The sequence below is a fragment of the Physeter macrocephalus genome, chromosome 14 (genome assembly GCF_002837175.3).
Source record: "Physeter macrocephalus isolate SW-GA chromosome 14, ASM283717v5, whole genome shotgun sequence".
Classification (NCBI taxonomy): domain Eukaryota; kingdom Metazoa; phylum Chordata; class Mammalia; order Artiodactyla; family Physeteridae; genus Physeter; species Physeter macrocephalus.
The window spans coordinates 26,916,413-26,926,611 of record NC_041227.1 but is presented as its reverse complement, the minus strand read 5'-3'; the positions used below and the strand labels follow the sequence as shown (position 1 = coordinate 26,926,611).

At 42.4% G+C, this 10,199-nt stretch overlaps 1 protein-coding gene across 1 annotated transcript in view; it reads right to left on the bottom strand.

Moving 5' to 3' along the window:
• TGM3 (transglutaminase 3) overlaps window positions 1-10,199 on the bottom strand; it is a 49,114-nt gene that overhangs the window by 21,814 nt on the left and 17,101 nt on the right. Inside the window, exons 6-7 of the mRNA XM_024117162.2 lie at window positions 7,353-7,530; window positions 7,114-7,249 (exon numbers count right to left, since the gene is read on the bottom strand). Of these exons, the coding sequence (XP_023972930.1) occupies window positions 7,114-7,249; window positions 7,353-7,530 (314 nt within the window). The remainder of the gene's footprint in view (window positions 1-7,113; window positions 7,250-7,352; window positions 7,531-10,199) is intronic.

The following is a 10,199-nucleotide window of genomic DNA, read 5'->3' as shown; positions in this document are numbered from 1 at the left end:
GTAATGGAAAGAAAAACAAAAATAAACAAATAGGACCTAATGAAACTTAAAAGCTTTTGCACAGCAAAGGAAACCGTAAACATGACGAAAAGACAAGCCTCATAATGGGAGAAAATATTTGCAAACGAATCAGCGGAAGGCATACAGATGGCCAAGAAGCACATGAAAAGCTGCTCAACATCACTAATTATTAGAGAAATGCAAATCAAAACTACAATGAGGTATCACCTCACACCAGTTAGAATGGGCATCATCAGAAAATCTACAAACAACAAATGCTGGAGAGGGTGTGGAGAAATGGGAACCCTCTTGCACCGTTGGTGGGAATGTAAATTGATACAGCCACTACGGAGAATAGTATGGAGGTTCCTTAAAAAACTAAAAATAGAATTACCATATGACCCAGCAATCCCACTACTGGGCATATACCCAGAGAAAACCATAATTCCAAAAGACACATGCACCCCAATGCTCATTGCAGCACTATTTAAAATAGCCGGGTCATGGAAGCAAACTAAATGCCCATTGACAGACGAATGGCTAAAGAAGATGTGGTACATATATACAATGGAATATTTCTCAGCCATAAAAAGGAACGAAATTGGGTCATTTGTTGAGACGTGGATGGACCTAGAGACTGTCATACAGAGTGAAGTTAGTCTAAAGAGAAAAACAAATATCGTATATTAACGCATGTACGTTGAACCTAGAAAAATGGTATAGATGAACCATTGCAGGGCAGAAGTTGAGACATAGATGTAGAGAACAAACGCATGGACACCAAGGGGGGAAAATCGCGGTGAGGTGGGGATGGTGGTGTGCTGAATTGGGTGATTGGGATTGACATGTATACACTGATGTGTATAAAATTGATGACTAATAAGACCCTGCAGTATAAAAAAACAAACAAAGAAAGAAAAAAAACAACTAATACTAAACTTTCTTTGGGTTATTTGTATGGAAATATGTTAACATAAATGTTTCAGACATTACATGAAATTTCTATAAATCTTATATGTTCTGGTATAATGTTATAAGTCATAATTCTAGTTATTACTTTAAAATGTATATCTCAGAAATAACTAAATTTCCTTGTCAATTTCATTATTATTAACTTTCATCAAATCTTTAACCATGGTCATTTTTAAGTCTTTTGTCATTTATAGACAGTTCTGGGTGTACTCTCATGCTTTTGCAAAAATGTTCCTATAAAAGGGTTTCATCTTCAAGGAATTCATGGAAAAGACTCAGACAAGTACAGGTTTCTGGTAACTGACTATACTGCTGAACTGAATGAATAAGCATTTTCAGAACTCTAATGGAAAACTGATGAATTCATAAAAGTGCTAACAAAAGATCAAGATAAAAAAATTAATTACATGGGACTGAGTGAACTGATGAGGATGATTATAATTTTTGTGACTTTCTGTTTGAATAAAAAAAAAATCTCACAAGGACTCAGAGGCAAAAAATATACAAATCAATTATCACTGCAAAGTAAAGGAGCTGTTACAGTGGAGGATTACTGGACTTAATGTCAATATTATGACATAGTATGCGTGTGTTTCGTGTTTGGTAATTGCAGTCATTGTTGCTTTTGTTATGGTCATCCATTTACAATGCTTGGTGTCAGTTTATTTATCTCTTATAAAAATAAAATACAGTGTGTGTGTGTGAAAAAAAAAGAATGTTTAGTGCGTCTTTAGCGGGGGTGGGGTGGGGGGGATGAATTGGGAGATTGGGACTGACATATATACACTAACATGTATAAAATAGATACATAATAAGAACCTGCTGTATAAAAAAAATAAAATTCAAAAAAATAAAGAAACATAGGTCATTACAAAATTTCTGGAAGGCTACAGCACTAGATGATTTTAAAATGTCCATTCCCTTTAACCCAGGATATACCATTACTAGGAATCTTTCTTATGAGACTAATCACAGACGTGCTCAAGATTTACATATAACAATGCTCGTTACTGTGTTATTTACAGTAGGAAATAAAGGGGATAGGTAACATAGGGAATAGGAAATAGTTTATAGCAGGAAAAGAGATAATGGCTTAACCATTCAATGGAACATGATACTTTTAAAATCTTATTTTTTGAAGATTATTTAATGACATTGTGAAAATGTTCATAATATCATGCTTAGTCAAAAACACATGATTTAAAACTAAGAAGTGGTTGGTTTCCAGGTGGGGGGAAAAGTAGGATGTGTCTATCATATGCTCCGTCTTTTACCCATGCCTTTGTAAAATGTATGATCCCAATTCTATAAAAACAACTAATAAAGAAAAGATTGGATAGAAAACTATCTTCTTTACATACTTCTGAGATTTCCTATAATTGTGAAAAAAAAGTCATCATAAAAATTATCTCCAGGCAGCCCCACAAAACGCCTTTTTGAATGGGTCCTTAAGATCAGTTAGAATTCACCCAGGAGAAAGCAGGAGGAGTGTGGGAAGATGATCCTAGAAGGGTGAAAGGAGAAAGAGAGGATGAGGAAACAGGGAGAACACCACGTTTCACATTCATCTCATTCCTGGCAGAGAGCCCTAGATAAGGGCGGGTTGGTTAAGATAGATTGGTAAGTAGCTATGTTTGAATACTTATTTGCAAGGCAGGAATTTAAGAAAAGCAGATAACAAGTTCATCCTGGTCCCTCCATCATTTGAAAGTCAGCACTTTGCTCACAGCTACTTGGGATGTATGTGCCTTTCAAATGCACCATCAGGTTTGTTCCTGGTTGTGCGCCGCATTCTTTTCCACCTCCCAACCTTGGGCTCTGCTCCTGTCTTGAGTGTTTCAGGAGTAGGAGTTTAGGAAAAGGACAGACTGAGGCATTTATCTTAAAAGATGCAGATTCCCGCCCCTCCCAGCTCCCTCCACTCAAATCAGTTCTAATGCGACCTTTGAAGTTTATAAAGCACCACCCCTAGAGACAGCAACTGAGTTATGCTTACCTTTGAATTCACGGGGTCAGGAGACCCTCTCTAGAAAGTGACCCAAATCCCTACCCATTCTGCCTATTTGTCCTTCCAAATGCAGTTCAGATACCACCTCCTTCAGAAAATCTTTTCCTAACATACTCAGAGGGTGCCAACCTTACCTCTGTGCTATCTCTGCATCTTGCATGATTCAGTTATTTGACTTCTGCTCCGTAATCACCCAGCTTCTCATGCAGCTAGGAACTCCTCTAGCAAGATTCCTGTGTCTCACTCCTCTTGGTGCCCTGTGCCCAGTGCAGGCTCTGGTGTGCAGTACTTACATCGTGCTCACTGAATTGAATTTTTCTGGAACCAGGACACTCTTGCAGCCTTGGTTTCCTTGCTGTGGGTCTGAGCAAGCTGCTCCAGGTACCTTGGGGTCTAGCTAAGTATTAGTGGAGGCTGGTGGCCATGGAGAGATGCATTAGGAGCCAGGGCTCGAGTAGGGGGTATGGGTTCTGACAGCTCTTCTCCAGAACTGACCGACTCCACCTCCCTGACCACAGGGCCGGAAAATCTCCATCTGCCTTCCACCTCGGAGCTCTATAAAAGGCTACAAATAGAGTCAAGTCTGTGACTCGAGAAACCGGGGAATCAAGTTGAATGAAATAAGAAAACGAGCCAGAAATGTCAAGATAAAGGTAACCTTGGCCGAACTGTTCCAAATCATTTGGTTGCAGGTCTCAGAAACCTCCTTTATAGTGGCGTAGAAGGGAACCATGTTAAAGAAGCTTCCCCCAGAGTGTCCTGACTCCGAAGAAGTGAAAACTCCAGAGCCTTGTGCCTTTTAAGTCCAACCACTGTCATGAGCAGAATGGCTTAGGAGAAAATGGACCCCACTGGATGCTGTAATGCGATTCAAAGAAAGATCTAGAAGAAATTTCTGAGGTCCCCGACCTAGCCCTTCATTTTACAGATGGGAAACTGAGGTACAGAAAAGTTAAGGAATTTATGTAAAGTTAGACACTTATTTAAAGCGTCCAAATGTCTCCAGCTGTTTACCGGTGCTTCTCCCTGGGCCTCTGTTTTCTCATTTATGAAATGAGTAGGTCTCTCTCTAAGATCCCTTCCAGCTCTAATGTTCTTTGACTGCGGAGAGTCATGTTGACAGACACCTAGGTCCACCTCCAACTTGGATGCTATTTCAGTTTGACTTTGGACAAATTGTTTCTCCCCACTGAGCTCCTGAGACAGCATCTAGTATCAGAGAAAAGTTGCATTTGCTGCCTAGGTGTGAACCTAAGAACCCAGCTTTTCCACCTGGTTGGTGTCCAGCCACTCCTTTTCTGGAAAATCTCAAAGTAAGCGTCTGAATTCTCAAACATCAGTCAGGAATAGTGATAACATTCTTTGGCATCTCTCTGGTGCTTCATAGTTTACAAAGCCGCCTGGGTTCAAATCTCAGCTCCACCATTTTCTAGTTACCTGCCCTTGGGTGAATGACTCTGTGTCTCAGGTTCCTCAACTGTAAAATGGGGTGTTCATAACAGTGCCTACTTCGTTGTTTCTGAAGAGTACATGCAAGCACTCAGAACATTACCTGGAACACAACAATTGCTCAGCAAATAATTAGTTGCTGCTGTTATTATTATTAAGCACTTTCAGATGCTTAACCTCACTTGATCCTTACATTCTATTACTTTAAGCAAATCTGGACAAGGTTCTAAAAACTTTTAACATTTGCAACATACAAAGATTCAGTCAGAAGGATTTCTGTTCAAACCCAAACTGCCCTTTTAATAATAGGTTAGTAATTCCACTCTATGCAGAAAATGACTGGTGGGATAGCTCCCCCACTACCCCGTGGTGGGAACCATGCTGAAAGGATGTGATAGCTCCCTTGGGAGGGGTAGCTCTTACATAAAAAGTGGGGCAAGCTGAAGCTGCAGAGAATAAAAAAAATTAAAGAGACTTAAGTGAACATCTAGTTTCAGGCCAACCTTTATATTTCACTGCTGGGGAAACTGGGGACCAGAAACATGAAGTGGCTTTCACAAGTTCTAGAGCCAGATGGTAGTGGGGCTGGAACTAGGGCTCAGGACTCCCTGTCCGCACACCACCCAGTCCTGGTTCCCCACCCACAGCTGGTACGGAGGAGGATGGGGAGGGACTCACAGCTCTCACTGCTTTCTGAGGAGGGTTCTGATGAGGGGGGATGAGACTCCCAGGAAAAATCACAGCTTTAGGGCCCAATACCCTGCAATGAGGCCAACAGAAATGACAGTGGAGACACCCTGGAATGTCTCCAAAGGCCCAGACTTGCCCCAAGGTGATTATATTTGGAATGAATTATGAAGCTAATGTGGAGTGGTAGCATGAACCAGGAACCAAGAGATCTCAGGGCTAATTACAAATTCACCTTAAAGGTCCCACCTTCCTGTTCCCAGGAAGTCTTCCTTGATGGCTCCCTCCCTGAGTTCCCACAGTGCTTACCGTCTGAATCACGCACCTGGCATACCCCACACCATCCCACGCTGCTAAATAGCTTCTACTAATGGCCTCCCCACTCCTTATCTCCTAGCAGCACCAGATATGCTCTCGGTGGAGGGACTGAGCCTTAAGCATTCTGGTCTCTCTGCAGTTGCTAGCGTGCAGGATGATCACAGAAGGGTTACGCCAGAGGGCACCTCCCGTTCCCCAAGTCGGTCATTTGTTGAACCAAGCATCTCCTTTTGTGAAGGAAACCAAAGTCAGGAATAGCATTGCCCCAAGGATCTGAACAGGTTACATTGGGATTTTGGACACAGTAACAAAAGAAAAAAATGGGGAGAAGAAAAGACCTTCATTTATGAGAAGCTGGAAAAAAAACCTCTCTGTAAGCAGCCGTGCCACTAGAGAGAAACGCTGTGTACGGGCAGATTAAGAAAGAACATCTGAAATAAGCTTTCTTTTCCCCATGAAACCCTAGAATCCATGTGACCTTGAGTGAATTCATACTCCTCCCTCCCTTCAGAGGGGAGGGGATGCTTACACTACTCAGTGCCTTTATTGGTGTGGGGTGTTGTTTATTTGTTTTAAAAGCTTTTTCTGTTAATTTTAATATCCCTTTGACTTTATTCTATTAGTTACCCTGAGTACATTTCAGTAAAGTTGGATCTACTTATTCTGGGAATAATAAGTAATAAAGAATTTTTTTATAGATCATTTCAAAGTTGAACATCTGGAAATAAGATGGCATCTGTTATCAGGTTTTCTAGACAAGTATATGCATGTGAGGGATTACATGTGTGTATAGCCTTTGAAATGGATTCAAACAATGGATAATTGACATATGCACGTAGTACTTTATATACATAGACACATAGATATCTATGTGTATATACAGATATAGACATGATTATTTTCAGTTGCCATCTGGTAATAACTTGGCATATGGTATAATCTTAAACAGCCGTAACAATATCTATTTTACGTATATATGCAGCTATACAAAGTTATGAATATATGTCTATAAGTTTTAGATAACTTACTTCCAGTTGGCATTTATTATGTATTACATACATATGTGTGTGGATAGATACGTGTGCACATAGCATATTTATGGTTAGAAATATATATGCCCAGTTACATATAAAGCTTCTTTTTTTTCAGTTGGAATCCAGAATAAGCTAACATTTTATTCTATCAACCAAGATACACAGAAAGTATATATGCATAAGAGAAAATGTGTCGCTTTTCTCTAAGAAAACCCAAAAGTCATATGGGTTGCCTGAAGTGACATAAATCTATATTTATTACTAGAAAATCAATAGTTTCAGTGTTTATCTTCTAAAGTAGCATAGGGTCTAGTGGGCGCTACAAATTCAGGGAAGAGCCCAGGAAAATCATATCTTTCACTGGTATAACAGCCTTCATCTGGCGGCGAGATAAAGTAGACCATCAGAATTTGCAGAACTCTGAGAAGAGCTGTTTCGGTCTTGCTAGATTCTTGCTAGATTCAGCATTTGCATTTTACACTTGATCTTAGCCAAAAGGCCAAGAAGTGATAACATTTCCACTCTAAACCATATGTTGACATGGTACTTGCCTCCCAACTCCTGTTTGGAGCTGGATCTCAGGAGATGGGGAGAGCTGGGGAGAAGCTGCTCAGATGTGGTGCTCAGAAAGGGTCAGACACTCACCATATGCTGTCACTGCCTCTGTTTAGGCGCCATCCTCTGTGGTCAAAGTACACATCCACGCTGAGGTTTTGGTCCGTGTCATGAGCTGAGCTGAAGTTGGTGATAACTCGGGAGGGAATCCCAAAAGACCGCAGCACTGCAAGTCAAGGGCAGTCTGAGGACTCGGGGTGCAGTGGAGATGGTACCTTGGGGTACCCCACTGCTGCCCACCCAGGAAAGGCACATCACATTCAGAGTACCTGTGTTGAGGGTCCCAGCGAAGACCCAGCACTGGCCGTATAGAACTGGCCTGAAGCCAGAATTTTGCCACTTCTTGAGGATCTCCACGCTGCCATTCCAGTTACTTGGGTCCTGGCCACCTCTGTAGTTACCGCTCCAGTTCCCAGTAATCACACCATTGTCGTTATTGGCATTGATCTGGGCAGGAAAAAAACCCCAAAGAAATCAGCACAGAGAGTGACATGCAGAGTTCAGGGGACAAGATAAGGAGACAAGGAAGGAAGCCAGGGAGCCTCCTTCAAGTGGATTTTCTGTCTTTCTGGGAGATTTGGATGATAACTGTGATAATGACCCCCCTAGGGGTACCAAGCGGTATATGAATTTAAAAGTGCTTTCCGTAACAGGCCATGTTTGCCCCTAATTCACCTATCATTCCCAGCTCACAGGGAAAACTGAGGCTCCATGGCTTGTCAGTGGTGAGGGAGGGGCAGAAAATCAGCCTGCAGGCAATTTCTGGACAGAACTCATGGGCTACTGCTGCTGCCTGACTTGGGGGTCCATGGTTTGAAGCTCTCTTTTGGTGTCCTGGTCTTCTAAAAAGATCACTTTAGAACTTTAGCAGCTAACTTCTTCTTGGAAAGAATAAAGATGGACTGTTGCTTTTCATTCATTCATTCGTTTATTCATCCCCTCAACTTAAGGCATGATTCTTGTATAGGAGACACAATCACGATGTAGTATGAAAAGAGCACTGGACTAGCAATCAAAAGATTTGAGTTTCTTGGTCTGAGTCTTTTACAGACTCATATTGAAATATTTAGGGACGAAATGAAATAATGTCTGAGATTTATCAAACAATCTGTGGAGGAAGGGACAGAGATGAAACAAGACTGGCCTTGAGTGGGTAATGGCTGAAGCCAGTGATGGGTACGTAAGAGTTCATTTCACTTTTTCCTCTACGTTTGTGAAAGTCTGAACTTTTCCATGATAAAAAGTTAAAAGAGAATGAAAAAAGGAGAAACCTGAGAGAAAAACAAATGTCGTATATTATCGCTTATATGTGCAATCTAGAGAAATGGTACAGATGAACTTATTTGCAAAGCAGAAATAGAGACACAGATATAGAGAACAAATGTATGGTTACCAAGGGGGGAAAGGGGGTGGTGTGATGAATTGGGAGATTGGGATTGACATATATACACTACTATGTATAAAACAGATAACTAATAAGAACCTGCTGTATAGCACAGGGAACTCCTGGGTACGTAAGAGTTCATTTCACTTTTTCCTCTACGTTTGTGAAAGTCTGAACTTTTCCATGATAAAAAGTTAAAAGAGAATGAAAAAAGGAGAAACCTGAGAGAAAAACAAATGTCGTATATTATCGCTTATATGTGCAATCTAGAGAAATGGTACAGATGAACTTATTTGCAAAGCAGAAATAGAGACACAGATATAGAGAACAAATGTATGGTTACCAAGGGGGGAAAGGGGGTGGTGTGATGAATTGGGAGATTGGGATTGACATATATACACTACTATGTATAAAACAGATAACTAATAAGAACCTGCTGTATAGCACAGGGAACTCCACTTTGCTGTACAGCAGAAACTAACACAACACTGTAAAACAACTATACCCCAATTTAAAAAATTTTTTAAATAAAGTAAAATAAAATAGATAACTAATGAGAACCTACTGTATAGCACAGAGAGCTCTATTCAATGCTCTGTGGTGACCTAAATGGGAAGGAAATCTAAAAAAGAGAGGATATATGTATACGTATAACTGATTCACTTTGCTGTACAGCAGAAACTAACATAACATTGTAAAACAACCCTACACCCATAAAAAATTTTTAAAAAAAGAAGAAGAAACCCGAGTTGCAAGCCCAGCCTGGCTGCTTGCCAGCTGGGTGACTGCTTGCGGGCGAGTCGATTCACCTCTCTGGGCCTTCATTCTTCACCTTTCAACACAGGGAACGTTAGAAACAAGTACTCCCTCAGCTGTCTTGCAGCAGCCAAGTTTTCAGAGTTTATGAAACTTTGACTAGCATTTATCCCAACCTTACAGTGAGAACGGCTCCCTCTCTCTGTGGGGGCCACAAGGGCAAGGCCTATGAGGACGAACAGTCTGGAAATGGAAGGATCCTTGCCCAGGACAGGCTGACCCAGCCCTCCACGGCCCCTCCGTGTGGTGGGTGAGCTCCACACCCCCTCCAGGACGGTCTGGGCTGGAATAGCAGGATGGGGCCAGATGGGGCTCCTTCAAGATGGAAGATTGCACAGCCCATCCCCACCTCCTGAGTCACAGGTGCACCAGCCTCCAAAGTGGTAATCAGCAGGGTCACCTCGGACTGAAAGCCAAGGTTTCAAAGCCCCACACAGGCCATAATTAGTTCATGGCCCAGCCCAACCAGGAGGGCTGGAGAGAGAGTGGGGAGGTACCGCTGAGGCACCCAGCTCTGAGATCAAGTGGTTTGTCTGGAGGGCAGGGGTGAGTCAGCAGCTACTGGAGCCAGATGCCTCCCCTCCCCTCTCCTGAGCTGAGCAGGCTCAGCTTCCTAAAGTGCCTGAATCCAGCTTCCCTCGACCTTGGCGTTGGCTTTAATCCACCCCCTCCTGGGCCACTTGGCTTTCGATGTTCGGCCCAGGCCCCACTCCCTCTCTGCACTCTTCCCGGCTGCCTTGGCTCCCACCATTTCCTCAGTGCCTCCACATTGCCTGGGCCTCCCCACAGCTGTCCTGCGAAGTTTGGGTTAAGAAGTGCTGTCTGGGGCTTCCCTGGGGGCGCAGTGGTTGAGAGTCCGCCTGCCGATGCAGGGGACCCGGGTTCGTGCCCCGGTCCGGGAGGATCCCACATGCCG